The sequence below is a fragment of the Haliotis rufescens genome, unplaced genomic scaffold (assembly GCF_023055435.1).
Source record: "Haliotis rufescens isolate VD_foot unplaced genomic scaffold, xgHalRufe1.0.p SCAF_108, whole genome shotgun sequence".
Lineage (NCBI taxonomy): Eukaryota > Metazoa > Mollusca > Gastropoda > Lepetellida > Haliotidae > Haliotis > Haliotis rufescens.
The window spans coordinates 21,401-39,741 of record NW_025963789.1 but is presented as its reverse complement, the minus strand read 5'-3'; the positions used below and the strand labels follow the sequence as shown (position 1 = coordinate 39,741).

Sequence of the window (18,341 nt, the reverse complement as noted above, 5' to 3'; positions counted from 1 at the left end):
CTTTTACGGCAAGCATTGGTTGCTGAAGACCTATTCTACCCCGGAATCTTCACAATATATAAGGTGCAAAATGCCTTACTTCCATGTTGTGCCTAATGCCTTCTCCAAACCCAAGACTTGCAGCACGTCTATAATGAAGGAATGCCTTTGCATGTGTTTGTGGCGAGTGCCGACGGTGGGGCAGGATACGGTCACCCTCTCGTGAACAACTTGAATCATCACTTTTTGATAGTGATTCCTAAACACATGCTCATGATATAGTGGGAATCGCACAATGGACTATGCTTTGATTTCCGATGAATTTGGAAAGGGCTTTGTCGCTTTCATTTACGAATAGGACAATATACTGAATAGCAGTTGAAGTTATTCCAAATACCAGTATATTCGGTTATTTATCATTCATTCCATGGTTTTACATACACAGCTAATTAATGCAGTTGGCTTAATCCTACCAGATTTGAGACAGGGATAACCATTGCTTCCCGCCTATATATATAGGAACTACCACTTTCCAAATAGTGTCGAGACGAACAAGCACACAAGGTTCTAGAAGGTATTCGATCAACTGATAATGAGTAATGCCAAGGCCTGTAGCCCACCTGTAGCAGTACCACGGACCTTACAAAGAGCTTTTTGAGTTTAGACATTGTAGCCTTCAGTGTTGTCAGTGTCAATAAGATTAGATTAGTTTCTTCTGTTCCTCGCAATTCTGATAATTCTGGCATGCAGCCGTGTTCGTAAATATCACTGTAATCTAAGTCATGTACGAGGGCTGGTCAAAACCAACAATTGTGAAGTGTTTTTAATTTTATTTTTCAACATAATCTCACTGCTTTTCAAAAACACTTCTCATTTCGATAGTGAAGCTTTTCAGTTCCGGTCAGGCACCGGTAATCGTCTTTTGACTTTCTAAGTAATCGAGAGTGAGTGAGTGAGTGAGTTTGATTTTACGCCGCTTTTAGCAATATTCCAGCAATATCACGGCGGGGGACACCAGAAATGGGCTTCACACATTGTACCCATGTCGGGAATCGAACCCGGGTCTTCGGCGTGACGAGCGAACGCTTTAACCACTAGGCTACCCGACCGCCCCTAAGTAATCAAGAAGGATCACACCCTTTGCATCCCAGAATACAGTGGCCACAAACTTTCTTCACTGTCTTGAAGTTGAATGGTGCCATTCCATGGATTGACGTTTTGGGATCATAGTGACAGATCCATGTTTCATCACCCTTTACTAATGGCCATGCAAATGAAAGTCGATCTCAACTGTTACATGCTCAGTGAAATAGGTATATTATAGGTAGCTTATACCAGTATGTATCATCACAACCCACACACAACTGTATAGTGCCACTTGTATTAATGGCTTAATCCAATTCATGTGGAAAATGGTCCGTGATCATGAAGATCCGGGGTGGAAGAAGGTCTTCAGCAATCCATGTTTGCCGTAAAAGGCGACTAAAGCGATTGGGTGGTCAGGCTCGCTGACTTGGATGATGCATGTCATCGTGTCCCAATTGCGTTGATCGATGCTCATGATGTTAATGACTGAACTGTTTAGGCCAGTATGGATTATTTACGGACCGCCGTTATATGGCTGGAATATTGCTGAGTGCGGCGTTAAGCAAAAAAAACAAACCAAACGAACATGTGGAAAACATATTTTTTCGATAAAAAACTTGAGCTGTTTTTATTATTTTCAAGAACAAAAGACTATCTCCATGCCAATACATATTTTTTTTATAACAGACTCCTTCAACATTTGTTGAAGCTAATACATGTTATATTTGGGATTAAACTTTGTGAGTAAAATACAAATTCTAGTACTGTTCTGGGTTGATCTTCACTACCAGTTGTCGGACTTCAATATTTGTGGAAGCCTCGCTGCTCGATTGGGTTAGATCACTGACTTTGTGTGCTGGCGATAAGGTGCCTCACTCTCAGTATGTTGGTTCGAATCCCGGATTGGACTCTACTAAAAAAACTAATCCCGGATTGGACTCTACTCAAAAAACTAATCTCGGATTGGACTCCACTCAAAAAACTAATCTCGGATTGGACTCTACTCAAAAAAAGTACTAAAATTTGTATTTTACTAAGAAGGTGTAATCCCAAAAATTTTACATTTGACTATTTTCTAAAAAGAGGGACTGCATACTCCTTTTTTAAGCTTGACTGGCAATCATTACCATATCACTGTTTGACCTCGTTACAGTACTGATTGTATCATATCTGTGCTTGCAAAAGAAAATTGGTTGAACTCCCATCAAATATAATGATTTTTTTCATTTCACAACCTTTGACATTTTTTAGTATTGACTGTCTTTACTTTGGTCTAAATGATATCGATCATCTACTTTGGTCTAAATAATATCGATAATTTACTTTGGACTAAATAATAGCGATCAATTACTTTGGTCTTAATAATATCGATCATCTACTTTGGTCTAAATAATATCGATCATTTACTTTGGACTAAATAATAGCGATCAATTTATCAAACTTGGTCTGTGACATACCTTTAACTCGAATTTGGTTCAGATTCATCAGTACATCATCCTGTCGTCTACTCTAAAAGTTTGTTTAATCGTTATTTGTGCCTGTAACGTTCGATTGCCATATTTGCGAATGTCCGGTCTCCAATAGTGAGTAAGTGAGTTTGGGTTAACGCCGCTTTTAACAGTTTTCCAGTTATATCACGGCGTGTCGGCTTAATGTGGGAGGAAAGCCCGAAGTGATGCAGGTTTCAGACATTTACCACTTCGGTGAAACCCACGAGCACGGGTATGGTGCTGACAAACCTAGAAACATAATCGGGGCGAACCGGGATTCGAACCAACAATCATAGGTTTCTGGCGTGCCCAAGGGACGCAACTCTGCACAGCGAATCGCGAATGCCCCCGGTCTCCCATAAGTAACATGCAGCTAATATCTGACTGTTGCACAAACCGTGAAACACGCAAATGGACAAACAAAATTCTTATCAAATTGTAAAAGCACAATCTAGGCTTAACAATTGTCGGTTTTATATTTGAAACTGAACATCTTTAAAATCGTGAATTTTTAAATGATATGGAACTAAATATATCTAAAACAAGGTGCGCATAACATATGCACTTTTCACACTCATTATGTCTTATATAATAAACTCATCTCACCTGAAAGCGTAAAGCCATGCATCAGGTGCCGGTGGTAGCGTTCATAACAGTCTTGCTGTGGGGGGAGGTGATCCCCGACACCACAGTCACCATCTACAACGAGTGGCTCTCCCAAGGTGGGCGTGTTCATTACGAGGTTGACAGATGGAACAAACACAACGGTCTTACCAGGTCTAATCTTATTTCCAAGTGTAAAGCTATCGGTACCGCACCAGGACGCTGGCTCAACAGAGATTTAAATGGCGGCCTCTTCGAGAATGTAGGTACAATTTTGTTGTTTTGTCAAGAAAATACTACTTTGTTTCAATTCACTTGATGAAGAGACAAGTAGCCCCGAAACGTTACAAAGAATAAGGAGTGAGTAAGTTGGATTTAAAACCGCTTTAAACACTATTCCAGTTATATCACGGCATGTCAGCTTAATCCGGAAGTGATACAAATCTCAGAGGTTTATCGATTTAGTGAAACCCACGAGCACAACCCGAGAGTGGAACCGGGACTCGAACCGACGATCTTAGGTTTCTGGCGTGCGCAAGGGACGCACAGTGAAGTTGTTATCTATAAAAATAAGTTACATGTGTTCTTATCACAGTAGAAGTTCCGGGGTAGAATAGGTCTTCAGCAACCCATACTTGCCGTAAAAGGCGACTATGCGGCGTTAAACAACAAACCAACTAATCTTATCACAGTGCATACGGTTTTCGAGAATGTAGGTACAATTATGTGGTTTTGTCAAGAAAATGCTACACAAAATACGTTGTTTCAATTCACTCGATGAAGAGGCAAGTAGCCCTCAAACGTCGTAACAATGAATAAAGAGTAAGTGAGTGAGTGAGTTGGGTTTAACGCCGATTTTAACAGTATTCCAGTTATATCACGCCGTGTCAGCTTGATGTGGCGGAAAGTGATGCAGGTGTCCGACGTTTATGGAGGAAAACCACGAGCACGGGTATAATGCTGACAAACATAATCGGGAAGAACCGGGATTCTCACCGACGATCATAGGTTTCTGGTGTGCCAAAGGGACGGACAGTGAATTTGTCATATATAAAAAAACAGTTCCATTGGTCCTTGTCGTTGGTTGGTTTGTTGTTTAACGCCGCATCAAGCCATATTCCAGCTATATGACGGCGGTCTGTAAATAATCGAGTCTGGACCAGACAATCCAGTAATTAATGTCATGATCATCGATACACGCAATTGGGATCGATGACATGCATCAACCAAGTCAGCGAGCCTGACCACCCGATCCCGTTAGTCGCATTTTACGACAAGCATAGTCGCCTTTTACGGCAAGTATATGTTGCTGAAGATCTATTCTACCCCGGATCTTCACGAGTCGAATTTAATGAGACTATCCAACATATTGTCAGTGGATGCCCAGCTTTGGCACAAACACAGTATCTTAAGCGTCATGATGGAGTGGCGCGATCATTTTATTACCGTTTTCGCAATGCTTGTGATTTTGGCACAGAGGTCCATGGTACGACCCAGAATATGTCGAGGGCGTCATGGAATCGAATAGGCCCGTATACAGCCTCAGACCTATCAAGGCCAACAAACCTGATCTTGTCATTTTTGATAAATCCATGACATCATTTATATTATTGAATTTTCTGTACCTTTTGACACTAATGTGATTGTAAAGATTCAGGAAAACATGGCAAATATGCAGACCTCGCCTTCGAAATGTCACGCTTGCATCGCAAGTACCAAGTTGTCCGACTCCCCATTGTTGTTGGTGCCTTAGGTTTGGTACCTCCCAATCTATTGACTGACATTGGGGGGAGTACCCAGGTTTGCTGCCAGGAATACAGCCCTTCTGACAATCTGGGTAATGGCTGCAGTGTTGGGGAGTCTTCACATTCTCCGAAAAGTCTGAGTATGTTCGTCGACATGGCAGCGCTTCCTGGGAGAAGTCCCATTCGCTGTCTGGGCTGCGTGTAGAGGGGGCAAGGGCCCTGAGCTGATGTTGAGCCTGACTGTGCAAGGATCACCCAAACCCTCTTTGCTGCATTTTCTTTATTTTAATCTGTACATAATGACAATAATTTAACCTTACTGAACAGTGGCACCAAAACCCATCTCACCATGGTTACCCAGACCCCCACTACCTTCAAGACGATAGTCTACGGAAGCGCACGTGGGACTTCTATATGCAACAGGTCAATGCTTACGGAAATGACATAAAGAATATGGTGTGGGAAATCAAAGGTATGCCATCGAGAATGACTATACTTCGTTTGTGGACTCCATTTATAATACATACTTAACTTGGTCTTGTTAGAGGACGTTGAAATTGCTGTTGCATGTATCGTTACTTGTACGTTTTGGTTGTTGATGTTTGACTTACACCCAACAAAATCCCAGCTTTTTGACGCGGTCTGTCAAAACAAAATCGTGTCTGCACCAGACAATGCAGTGAGAGACATCATCAGCATCGATCTACGCAACTGGGTTACGATGACGTGCCTCAACCAAGTCAGCCAGTCTGACAACCCAATCCCGTTTGTCGCCTCTTACGACAAACGTGTGGCTGAAGACAAATTTTAACCCGGATCTTCGGATGCTCATGATAACAATATTCCAGCTATATGACGGCGGTCTGTAAATAATCGAGTCTGGACCAGACAATCCAGTGATTGACATCATAAGCATCGATCCACCCAATTGGGATAGATGACATGCTTCAACCAAGTATCAAATCCGGGGTAGAATAGGTCTTCAGCAACCCATGCTTGCCGTAAACGGCGACTAACGGGTATCGGGTGGTCAGGCTCCCCGACTTGGTTGATGTATGTCATCGTATCCCATTTGCGTGGATCGATGCTCGTGATGTGCATACTGCGTGAAATGGGGACACGTTTTCTCCAAAAACTATTGAAGTTACATGAATGAAACTTTGTAAGCTTATTTGAGATAATCTATACTTATGAAGACTGAGTTCGAAATTGTTTGCCAATAATTATTTGTTCCAGAGAATGGACTTTTGTGTGTATAAATTTAAAGATTAATCAGATTTTCTCATACCATGTACCTGTCTCTTCTGAAGGCTTTATATGACACTTTTTTTTAATAGTTAACAATATGTATTATTACTATATTATATGAACAAACATAATTCTAACATGCCCAATTGCCGGGGAGTGGGCACTGGTGGCAAAGTCTTCTAAGGCGTCGCGGGGGCACGGGTGGCCCAGTCGTCTAAGGCGCCGCGATTCGCTGTGGAGAGTTGCGTCCCTTGGGCACGCCAGAAACCTATGATTGTGGGTTTGAATCCCGGTTAGCCCCAATTATGTTTCTAAGTTGGTCAGCACCATACCCGTGCTCGTGGGTTTCACCGAAGTGGTAAACGTCTGAGACCTGCATCAATTCGGGCTTTCCTCCCACATTAAGCTGACACGCCGTGATATAACTGGAATAATGTTATAAGCGGCGTTAAACCCAACTCACTCACTCACTTTAAGGCGTCGCAATTCGCTGTGCAGAATTGCGTCCTTTGAGCACGCCACAAACCTACGATCGTGTGGTGGAATCCCGTCTCGCCCCGATTACGTTTCTAGGTTTGTCAGCATTATACCAATGCTTTTTCCCCTCTAAAATAGCACTGCATCTCAGTCACTGAGATACTAGTTCATAAATGTAGGCTCGCTGACTAGGTTGATGCATGTCATCGATCCCAATTTCGTGGACCGATGCTCATGATATTAATCACTGGATTGTCTGGTCCAGACACGATTATTTACAGACAGCCGTCATATAGCTGGAATATTGCTGAGTGCGGCGTTAAACAACAAACCAACCAACCAACCACATAAATGTACTTGGGCGAGCTGATTGAAAATATTTGTCTCAGCTTAATGTTTGGAATAATGTCTATGCAAATTCGACGGGCGACGTGGCCATAACAGCGAACACGGAACACGGAAGATGATTTTCAAAAACGTTCTCTGATTTTAACTATCGATATTTGCACTCTAATTTTAGCACAGAATAGTAGACTTGAAATGGCAAAGGTTAAAACTATTCCTTACATTAGTTTTCAGAAATGAACATGGGTGGATTTTAGAATAGTTTTTAAGAGTGAAAGATACATGACTTGATGAATGTGCTGTTAAGTTGTGTAAACACTTGTATCCGTCAGGAAGGTAAATACCACACGAGACCAATGAACTGAATAATGCAGTGATACCTGCCAGGTAGATATGACAAGAAGATTATTGATTATAGATTATTGATTATTGATTACGGTATCTATATTTTTGTGGCAGGTCTCAGCTGGCCCAGTTGGATTGACAAGTCCCAGCATGGAGGAAAGTTCCCCAATAACCTAGATGCGGCGGCAGAGTTCGTGTCATTAATGGTTCAGAGTGCCAAAGATTACAGTGGAGGACATCTCCCAGCTTTCTTTGAAGTCATGAACGAACCCGACGCCTCATATAAGATCCTCGATTCAACGACTGTGTTAAACTTTCATAAAGATGTGGCACAAAAGCTTAAGTCAAGATTTGGGATCAAAGTTGGAGGTCCAACATACACTGGCTATACAATCAGAGCAGATACAAATAATTTCAGTGTGTGGAAGAGAATGGCACAGTTTATGGACATGTCTCTGGATCACATGGATTTCTTCTCCTTCCATGCTTACAACGATCTCCATGTATCTGGTGGAAGCCATTCCTTTTCTGGTATCAATGAAGCACGACTGGTTGCCATAATTGACATGATAGAAAACTACTCTCACATAAAGAAAGGGAGGAATTTTCCTATCATCGTCAGCGAGTTCGGCAGAGGTGGAGTTCACGGAATCAGCCAGGATGCTCATTCGGGGATTGTTGACTTTGCGACCCTTTACTTGTCAAATGCACACATGTTCACTTATCTCAACCTCAGGGAGTTTATGGAAAGAGTCGTCGTCTTCCTCCTTTCCATGGAGCAATATCCAGGTCACACCAGCCTGAACTGGTCTCTGTTCACTGCAGATGGGCATGAGACACAAATTGCAAACTTCTTTAAATTCTGGCACAATTTGTACTATGACCAGAAGTTTCTCAAGCTTTCGAGTGATTACACAGGGTGGGAGAGACAAGTGGCACCTCTAGCTCTAGCGAACCCGAATAACAAAGAGATGATGGTCCTCCTTCATAACTATGGCAAACAATGGCAGAATGTAAAGTTGGACTTCCACAGTGGTTGGATTAACCCAACAACTGGTGAGTCCACGTGTATTCAGTACCAGAATGGCAACCCAGCAATGCATTCCAATGTCAACTTTGACACCAACAAGAACAATGGACGTGTCGGTCTCCCAGGAGAGTCCAGCTGTATCTACAAATTCAAGACCAACTACAATTTTGGAGGCGTAAAGACGAATAATGAGAATTCTTTCTTTGGAAAGACCATGGTGATCCCAATAAGTAACGGTCATGCTCAAACTACAGTTCAGGTACAAGGATCAGGCTTCCATACTGCACGTATGAGGATTGGCGTGAGCAGAGACAAAAGCGCAAACGGGAAACCTCTGAGCGTCACGATTAATGGGTATAAACTGCCATCAAGCTATATGCTGTATGATACAGATAAGGATAACGCCCCAACCAAATGGGAAATGTGGGAGTACTGGGTGCCTGCGGATAAAGTTCATTCTTCAAACACAATCAGTATGACCTTTGCAGGGAATGGGGGTCATGTTAGCTCTGTTGCACTGATTGTAGGAAACCTTCATTAAAGATATATGTAATTATACATTTCTTGGCTTATTATGTTTCTATGGCTATTAAATATAGTGATAAACATGTATGCCCTGCTACGAAAGGGCCAACCCGTGCTTGCCATTAAAGGCGACTATGCTTGTCGTAAAAGGCGACTAACGGGATCGGGTGGTCAGGCTCGCTGACTTGGTTGATGCATGTCATCGATCCCAATTACGTTGATCGATGCTCATGATGTCAACCACTGGATTGTCTGGTCCAGACTCGATTATTTACCGACCGCCGTCATATAGCTGGAATATTGCTGAGTGCGGCGTTAAACAACAAACCAACAACAACAACGAAAGGGCCGATGCAACGGATTTACAGCAAACATGTTAGCACATGCATATAGAACAAAATAGTAATACTTTGCAATTGGGTTTCATGTACCCGGGGAGAATAAGTCTTCAGCAACCCATGCTTGTCGTAAAAGGCGACAAACGGGATCGGGTGGTCAGGCTCGCTGACTTGGTTGATGCATGCCATCGACCCCAATTGCGTGGATCGATGCTCATGTTGTCAATCACTGGATTGTCTGGCCTAGACTCGATTATTTACAGACCGCTGTCATAAAGCTGGAATATTGCTGAGGGCGGCGTTAAACAACAAACAAACAAACAAATAATGTATCCATCTTCATATAATAAACATTATTCACGTAAACATGTTGAATATCAAAACAGAATGCATCAATTATGGTTAACAGGTTTATTGGTTGATTTCGAACCTCAACGACATGTGACGCTATTCATAATATTATCTAGTTTGTCTGGTCCTGGTACAATTACTTACAGACCACAGGGATATGGATGGTGTGTACTCGACTGTGGCCAAATGCTAATTTGTAATTGAGAGTGTTAGTGGCTGGAACCTGGTTGAAGTAGCGTAAAATACTTGTCGCCCTAAGGCTACAGGGCAAACTACCAATAGGCTACATTTAAGGAGTGAGTGAGTGAGTGAGTTAAAATTTAACGTCACATCGGCAGTATTTCAGCCATATCGTGACGAGAACATTTATAATACTTAAATTTAGACGAATAAAAACCTGTCAACGATGGACAGTATAATAACTAGACTATCACAGTTTATAAGTAAAACTAGTTGCTCAAAGAATTATTCAACAACACATAAAAACGGGCTATAGATCACCAGCAACCAAAGTTGGGCCACCATACTAGGGACCGAGGGGAAAGAGTGCAACGGCACTGTAGCTCACTTGAATATGTAGTCAACAGCTTAATAAAAGTTGCTGTCAGCATTGCTACTCAAATATTTTCAGCAACACTAAATACTGAGCACATTTACCAAATATGTGACAAGTAACTGAATTTCCATTCCAACGTTAGGAGGTCTGCCTGTAAAACATTGTTGCAATGTACGACATTTAAATTTACACACATTAAAATCCTTATGATTTAGGTCCCACAGGACACTAGCTCTGTGCTCAGTTTCTGTGAGAAATGAAACTGTACAAGTGACAATATCCTGAGATAACATCGGCATCTGAATACTGGTAGTATCTCGTCGTAAACAAACTACTGTTCGTGTTGATAAACGGGGCGGTCAGGTAGCCTAGTAGTTCAAGCGTTCGCTCGTCACGCCGATGCCCCGGGTTCGATTCCCGACATGGGTACAATGTGTGAAGACCATTTTTGGTGTGCCCCGTCGTGATATTGCTGGAATATTGATAAAAGCGGCGTAAAACCATACTCACTCGTGCTGATAGATATCATGTAAATACTAACTGGCGATTTGTTCGTAAGAATCATAGTAAAAACACATCAATCCGACAAAGTAAATCAGTCATAAGGAATAACTAAAGATAGTTCATGAATGTCTAAAGTGGAAGTATCATGAAAAAAGGAATTAGCATTATTTTTCTTACATCATTTTTGTAGCCAAATGTACAATACGGTGGCCGAATCTTTAAACCGCTTACGAGGAGGCGTGGCTTAATAGACCGATCCAGTCCCGCCCCGGCCGATAAGCCCCGCCCCCTAGCTTCCGTCTCAAACAGAGGGTTGGTTGGTTGGTTTGTTGTTTATCGCCAAAGCGTTAATACAGTTTCACAAGCTACATATACTGAACAACAAAAGTTCCTGTGACATTGAATAAGATTTAATGCAAAGTTATGTTTTTTACCAAATCTGAAACTATTTCGGTTTGCAAGAGATAAAAGACTCCTGTAAGTGTTCAAATGGTTTAATTTGCCATACTGACTGGAGAAAATGCGTGATTTCATAAATAAAACCATGAACATGCCAAAATGTCAATTTACAAATAAAAAGCGTGTGTGTCCACCTCTAGTTGCGATGCAAGCAGCACATCTTCGTCTCATGGAATGAACCAGGCGTTGTCATGCTGAAAGGTATTGCCTGGGCCATGACAACGCAAAACAGGGCTGATGATCTCGTCGCGATAGCGCTGTCCATTGAGATTTCCCTCTACCACTATGGAACGGGTCCTCTGTCTTGCTGTAATCCCATCCTATACCATAACGCTGCCGACCCGGAAGCGATCTTCTTCCATGACACAATGATTGACGTAACGTTCACCTCGTAACGGTACACTCGAATCCGTCCATCGCTGTGGCTGAGGAGAAAACGAGAATAGAACTTGTCCCCACTGCATGGCCGTCCAGCGTAGACGCTGTCTGCACCATGGTAGACGTGCTTGATGGTGGTTTCCTGTCAAAATGGGACGTCTGGTGGGTCTTCTGGCGACAATCCCTGCACATCTGAGGCGACGACGTACGGTTTGTGAAGATATTCGTCGAAGGCCAGGGATGCTTCTTGCAGTCACTATTGCTGGCTGGAATCGATTTCGTAGGTGTGTTGTTCGAATTCAGTTGTCTTGTCGATTATTGGTTACGCGTGGCCTGCCATTCCGATGATTGTCTCTGACTGCATTCGTCTGTTTCCAACGTTGCCATAAACACCAAATGGTGTTTCTGTGGACGTTAAATTGTCTTGCAACATCACGTTGACTCGATCCTGCTTCAAGCATACCAATGACTCGCAGACGCTCATTTTCGGACAGTCGTGGCAATTCCTGATGTTGAATAATTGCGTAATTTTTATTATTTTTTCTGAGTGGTTGTTGTCAGCACAATGCTAAACAATGCATATGGAATCCCATGATCGCACGTTTTTTTACCCATTCTTGGGCAGTGAAATGCATGGGGCTTGCATAAAAGTCAACTTTTGAGTGGAATGCATGCTTTTCTGTAGCAGTTGCGTTTTTGTGACCTGATTCCATACATGTACAACAATATTGAAAACCAAACTTTATTTGTTTGAAAAATACACTAAAATATTGGTGTCGCAGGAACGTTTGCTCGGTGTCTCTACGTTCTGATACCGTCAGGTCACTGCGAGCGGTTATATTTAGAAGTATGCGATTATCGAAATATAGCCGCTCCAAGTCACCTGACTGCTGACCTTTCCCCGGATTGTAACCACGGTCACTTCTAGAGTACAGTCGCTACAAAAGTGCAATAATCTTGGACGCGACGTTAAACCCCATTTCACCTCACCTCACCTCTAGAGTACAGTACTGTATGACAGTGATGAAGCGAGAATTATCTGCCAACCGATTCAGTTACCGATATTGGGGAAATAACTAATATGGAGAAATTAATAGTCCAGAAGTGAGATAGTCATCTCTGAAATGTAAAAAAAATATATGGTAGGTCGAACCTAACCCATAACCACACAACTTGGTGTATGGTGGCTCAATCAAGGTCATGTGGACAACATACGTTTTCGATAAAAATAAAGCACCCAAACAACACACACCTAATTTGAGGTGTTATTATTTTATGAAAGATCCCTAGAATATCGCGGTGGCAAGACATAGTTTTACAAGAGACTCCTTCAACATTTGTTGAAGTAACACGTTAAACTAGTATTTGGGATTACGCTTCGTCGGTAAAGTACAAGACCCGTGTAGATCCGGGGTAGAATAGGTCTTTAGCAACCCATGCTTGCCGTAAATGGCGACTATACTTGTCGTAAGAGGCGACTAGCGGGATCGGGTGGTCAGGCTCGCTGACTTGACTGATGCATGTCATCGTGTCACAATTGCGTGGATCGATGCTCGTGATGTCAATCACTTGATTGTCTGGTCCATACTCGATTATTGCTGAGTGCGGAGTTAAACAACAAACAAACAAACAAACAGTAAAGTAAAGACTAAATTCTCAATTTTGAGGTAATCATAACCGTACCATTGTTTGATCTCGTGTGGATGTAACAGTACTGATTGAATCATATCTGTGTTTACCCACTAAATTTTTGGTTTAACTTCACTAAATATCACGATTGTCCCCCTTTCATAACCTTTGATATCTTTAGTATTGGCTGTCTTTACTTTGGTCACAACAATATAGTCTCATCCGTAATAATATCGATCAATTTATCAATTCTTTGGCTCGAATTTGGTTCAGATTCATCAGTATATCATCCAGTATATCAGCTGTAACTGCCATATTTGCGAATATCCGGCCTTCAATAAGCAACATGTAGCTTACATCTCTCTGTTGCACAAACCCTGAAACCCGCATATGGACAAACACAAGTCTTATCTCGTTTATAAAAGAAAATCTATGTTAAACAACTGTCGGTTCTTATTTGAAGCTACCCATCTACAAAGTCTTGATTATATTGATAAAATCTTAACTGATATGGAATTACTTATCTCAAAACAAGGTGTGTATAACGTATGCGATTTTGATACTCATTGCGTCTTAGTATATAACAAACTCGTCTCTCACCTGAACGCGTAAAGCTATGCAGCAGGTGCCGGTGGTAGCGTTCATAACAGTCTTGCTGTGGGGGGAGGTGATCCCCGACACCACAGTCACCATCTACAACGAGTGGCTCTCCCAAGGTGGGCGTGTTCATTACGAGGTGGACAGATGGAACAAACACAACACTCTTACCAGGTCTAACCTTATTTCCAAGTGTAAAGCTATCGGTACCGCACCAGGACGCTGGCTCAATAGAGATTTAAATGGCGGCCTCTTCGAGAATGTAGGTACAATTATGTGGTTTTGTCAAGAAAATACTACACCAAATACGCTTTGTTTCAATTCACTTGATGAAGAGACAAGTAGCCCGACACGTTACAAAGAATATAGAGTGAGTGGGTTGGATTTAAAACCGCTTTGAAATGTGGACCAGTTATATCACGGCATGTCAGCTTAATCCGGAAGTGATACAAATCTCAGAGGTTTATGAATTAGGTGAAACCCATGAGCACGACCCGAGAGTGGAACCGGGACTCGAACCGACGATCTTAGGTTTCTGGCTTGTGCAAGATCTATTATTTTTCAGATCCGTTTTTTAGCAATAATGATACAGAGGTCAGTTTGTTGTTTAACGCCGCACTCAGCAGTATTCCAGGTATGTGACGGCGGTCTGTAAATGATCGAGTCTGGATCAGACAATCCGGTGACTAATCTCATTAGCATCGATCCACGCAATTGGTTGGTTGGTTGGTTTGTTTGATGTTTTACGCCGCACTCAGCAATATTCTAGCTGTATGACGGCGGTCTGTAAATGATTGAGTTTTGACCAGACAATCCAGTGATTGACATCATGAGCATCGATCCACGCAATTAGGATCGATGACATGCTTCAACCAAGACAGTGAGCCTGACCACCCGATCCCTTTAGTCGCCTCTTCCGACAAGCATAGTGAGTGAGTGGGTGAGTGAGTTTGTGAGTTTAACGCCGCTTTTAACAATATTCCAGTTATATCACGGCGTGTCAGCTTAATGTGGGAGGAAAGCCCGAAGTGATGCAGGTCTCAGACGTTTACCACTTCGGTGAAACCCACGACCACGGGTATGGTGCTGACAAACCTAGAAACATAATCGGGGCGAACCGGGATTCGAACTCACAATCATAGTTTTCTGGCGTGCCCAAGGGACGCAACTCTGCACAGCGAATCGCGGCGCCTTGGACGACTGGTCCACCCGTGCCCCTCGACAAGCATAGTGGTCTTTTACGGCAAGCATAGGTTGCTGAAGACCTATTCTAACCCGGATCTTCACGGGTCTCCACCACGCAATTGGTATCGATGACATGCATCAACCAAGTCAGCAAGTCTGACCACCCGATCCCGATAGTTGCCTTTTACGACAAGCATAGTCATCTTTTACGGCAAGCATGGGTTGCTGAAGCCCCTTTCTACCCCGGAATCTTCACGGGTCTCCATGATACGACCCAGAATTTGTAGAGGGCGTATTTGGAATAGGCCCGTATACAGCGTCAGACCTGTCCAAGCTAACAAACCTGATCTAAAACATCCCGTAAAATCATTTATATTAATGAATTATGCTGTTCCTTTTGACACTTAATGTGATTGACAAGATTCAGCTAAAACTTGCATCCCAAGTACCAGGTTGTCTGACTCCCTATTGTTCTCGGTGCCTTAGGTTTGGTACCTCCTAACCTGTTGTCTGACATTTGAAGAGTACCCGGGTTGTCAGCCATGAATGCAGCCCTTCAAACAATGTGGGTAATGCAGATGGCTGCAGTGTTCAGTGCAGTGGGAGTCTTCACGTTACCCGAAAAGGTCTGGATAGTTTCGACTGTGCAGCGCTTCCAGGGAGAAGACCTATTCGCTGTTTGGGGTTTGTGTTGAGAGGGCAAGGGGCCTGAGCAGATGATGTGCATAACCAGTCTGACTGTGCGAGGATCACCCAAACCCTCATTTCGATATGTACTTACAACTACTACTAGTAATAATGATGATGATAATAATAATAATAATAATAATAATAATTTATTTAAAGTGGCACCAAAATCCGTCTCACCATGGTTATCCAGACCCCCACTACCTTCAAGACCATAGTCTACAGAAGCGCACGTGGGACTTCTATATGCAACAGGTCCATGCTTTCGGAAATGACATAAAGAATATGGTGTGGGAAATAAAAGGTATGCCATCAAGAATGACCATACTTCGTTTATGGACTCCATTCATTGGACATACTTGAATTGATCTTGGCAGAGGACGTTGAAATTGCTGTTGCGTGTATTGTTCACTGCATGTTTTGTTTGTTTGTTGTTGTTTAACTCACACCAAGCAATATTCCACCTTTTTGACGGCGATCAGTAAATAATCGAGTCTGGATCTGACAATCCAGTGATAGACATCATGAGCATCGATCTCCGCAATCGGGATAGGATGACATGCATCAATCAAGACATCGAGCCTGACCTCCCAATCCCGTTAGTCGCCTCTTACGAATGCGGTAAAGTTGTGTAGATCCTAACTTGTATACGTCAGTATGGTTAATACCATATGAGACCAATGAACTTGATAGATTATTGATTATAGATTATTGATTATTGATTACGGTATCTATATTTTTTGTGGCAGGTCTCAGCTGGCCCAGTTGGATTGACAAGTCCCAGCATGGAGGAAAGTTCCCCAATAATCTAGATGCGGCGGCAGAGTTCGTGTCATTAATGGTTCAGAGTGCCAAAGATTACAGTGGAGGACATCTCCCAGCTTTCTTTGAAGTCATGAACGAACCCGACGCCTCATATAAGATCCTCGATGCAACGACTGTGTTAAACTTTCATAAAGATGTGGCACAAAAGCTTAAGTCAAGATTTGGGATCAAAGTTGGAGGTCCAACATACACTGGCTATACAATCAGAGCAGATGCAAATAATTTCAGTCTGTGGAAGAGAATGGCACAGTTTATGGACATGTCTCTGGATCACATGGATTTCTTCTCCTTCCATGCTTACAATGATCTCCATGTATCTGGTGGAAGCCATTCCTTTTCTGGTATCAATGAAGCACGACTGGTTGCCATAATTGACATGATAGAAAACTACTCTCACATAAAGAAAGGGAGGAATTTTCCTATCATCGTCAGCGAGTTCGGCAGAGGTGGAGTTCACGGAATCGGCCAGGTTGCTCATTCTGGGATTGTTGACTTTGCGACCCTCTACTTGTCAAATGCACAAATGTTCACTTATCTCAACCTCAGGGAGTTTATGGAAAGAGTCGTTGTCTTCCTTCTGTCCACGCAGCAACATCCAGGCAGCGCTAGCCTTAACTGGTCTTTGTTCACTCCAGATGGGCATGAGACACCAATTGCAAACTTCTTTAAATTCTGGCACAATTTGTACTATGACCAGAAGTTTCTCAAACTTTCGAGTGATTACACAGGGTGGGAGAGACAAGTGGCACCTCTAGCTCTAGCGAACCCGAATAACAAAGAGATGATGGTCCTACTTCATAACTATGGCAAACAATGGCAGAATGTAAAGCTGGACTTCCACAATGGCTGGATTAACCCAACAACTGGCGAATCCACATGCATTCAGTACCAGAACGGCAACGCAGCAATGCATGCCAATGTCCACTTTGACACCAACAAGAACAATGGACGTGTCGGTCTCCCAGGAGAGTCCAGCTGTATCTACAAATTCAAGACCAACTACAATTTTGGAGGCGTAAAGACGAATAATGAGAATTCTTTCTTTGGAAAGACCATGGTGATCCCAATAAGTAACGGGCATGCTCAAACTACAGTTCAGGTACAAGGATCAGGCTTCCATTCTGCACGTATGAGAATTGGCGTGAGCAGAGACAAAGGCGCAAACGGGAAACCTCTGAGCGTCATGGTTAATGAACATAAACTGCCAGCAACATATATGCTGTATGATACAGACAAGAACAACGCCCCAACCACATGGGAAATGTGGGAGTACTGGGTGCCTGTGGATAAAGTTTATTCTTCAAACACAATCAGTATGACCTTTGCAGGGAATGGGGGTCATGTTAGCTCTGTTGCACTGATTGTAGGGAACCTTCATTAAAGATTTTTTTAATTATACATCTCTTGGCTTATTATATTTCTATGGCTATTAAATATAGTGATAGGCACTCGTAAAGAGCAACCTCCCTGTGGTGAGTGCTGGATAACGCTAATAGCTCTTCCCCCGTGTGGACCCGGGGTAGAATGTGTCCACAGCACCCCATTGCTTGTCGTAAAAGGCGACCGAATTGCCGTGGGTTGCTTCCCTGTGTCGGGTGAGGAAGGGATTCTGGTGGTTGAGGGCACTGGAGCCAGGAACAGTGTTCCTTTTGCCCAACACACCATTTTGACCCTAACTTCACCTAGACGGGTGGTAGAATGGGCCCGGTTTTATTAATCGGCTGGTCACGCCATGCCCTGTGCATGGTATATTTAGATTTTGAATATATCCTTATATTCAACATAGTTATTTTGGAAAACATGATTTTGAATACATTATAAATCTGCCTAGAGTCCTATGCCAGAAGGCGGGGGCTCATGGGCCAATCTGGCATCAATGACCTCCAGGTTCTATTTGTTATCAGGTATCTGTCTAGGGCGGAACCAGCCTGACTTTTATCTCTGTTTGACAAGTTTAGC

The 18,341-nt window shown here is 42.8% G+C and overlaps 2 protein-coding genes across 2 annotated transcripts; both read left to right on the top strand.

Annotated features, from left to right (window-relative positions):
- Nucleotides 1–3,139: 3,139 nt before the first annotated feature.
- On the top strand, nt 3,140–8,904 carry LOC124143374 (beta-porphyranase A-like). The gene is made up of 3 exons (XM_046512332.2): nt 3,140–3,420; nt 5,231–5,375; nt 7,433–8,904. The coding sequence occupies exons 1-3, from the start codon at nt 3,178–3,180 to the stop codon at nt 8,887–8,889; spliced, it is 1,845 nt and encodes a 614-aa protein (XP_046368288.2). The 5' UTR covers nt 3,140–3,177; the 3' UTR covers nt 8,890–8,904.
- Nucleotides 8,905–13,578: 4,674 nt separating this feature from the next.
- LOC124143415 (beta-porphyranase A-like) lies at nt 13,579–17,778 on the top strand. The gene is made up of 3 exons (XM_048392074.1): nt 13,579–13,947; nt 15,717–15,861; nt 16,307–17,778. The coding sequence occupies exons 1-3, from the start codon at nt 13,705–13,707 to the stop codon at nt 17,761–17,763; spliced, it is 1,845 nt and encodes a 614-aa protein (XP_048248031.1). The 5' UTR covers nt 13,579–13,704; the 3' UTR covers nt 17,764–17,778.
- The last annotated feature ends 563 nt before the right edge of the window (nt 17,779–18,341 follow it).

Excerpts from the sequence above, each read along its gene's own strand:
- LOC124143374 (XM_046512332.2), top strand. The coding sequence starts at position 3,178 with ATGCATCAGGTGCCGGTGGTAGCGTTCATAACAGTCTTGCTGTGGGGG. Across the intron at positions 3,421-5,230 it reads ATGGCGGCCTCTTCGAGAAT|TGGCACCAAAACCCATCTCA; the intron begins GTAGGTACAATT and ends CTTACTGAACAG. Across the intron at positions 5,376-7,432 it reads TATGGTGTGGGAAATCAAAG|GTCTCAGCTGGCCCAGTTGG; the intron begins GTATGCCATCGA and ends TTTTTGTGGCAG.
- LOC124143415 (XM_048392074.1), top strand. The coding sequence starts at position 13,705 with ATGCAGCAGGTGCCGGTGGTAGCGTTCATAACAGTCTTGCTGTGGGGG. Across the intron at positions 13,948-15,716 it reads ATGGCGGCCTCTTCGAGAAT|TGGCACCAAAATCCGTCTCA; the intron begins GTAGGTACAATT and ends ATTTATTTAAAG. Across the intron at positions 15,862-16,306 it reads TATGGTGTGGGAAATAAAAG|GTCTCAGCTGGCCCAGTTGG; the intron begins GTATGCCATCAA and ends TTTTTGTGGCAG.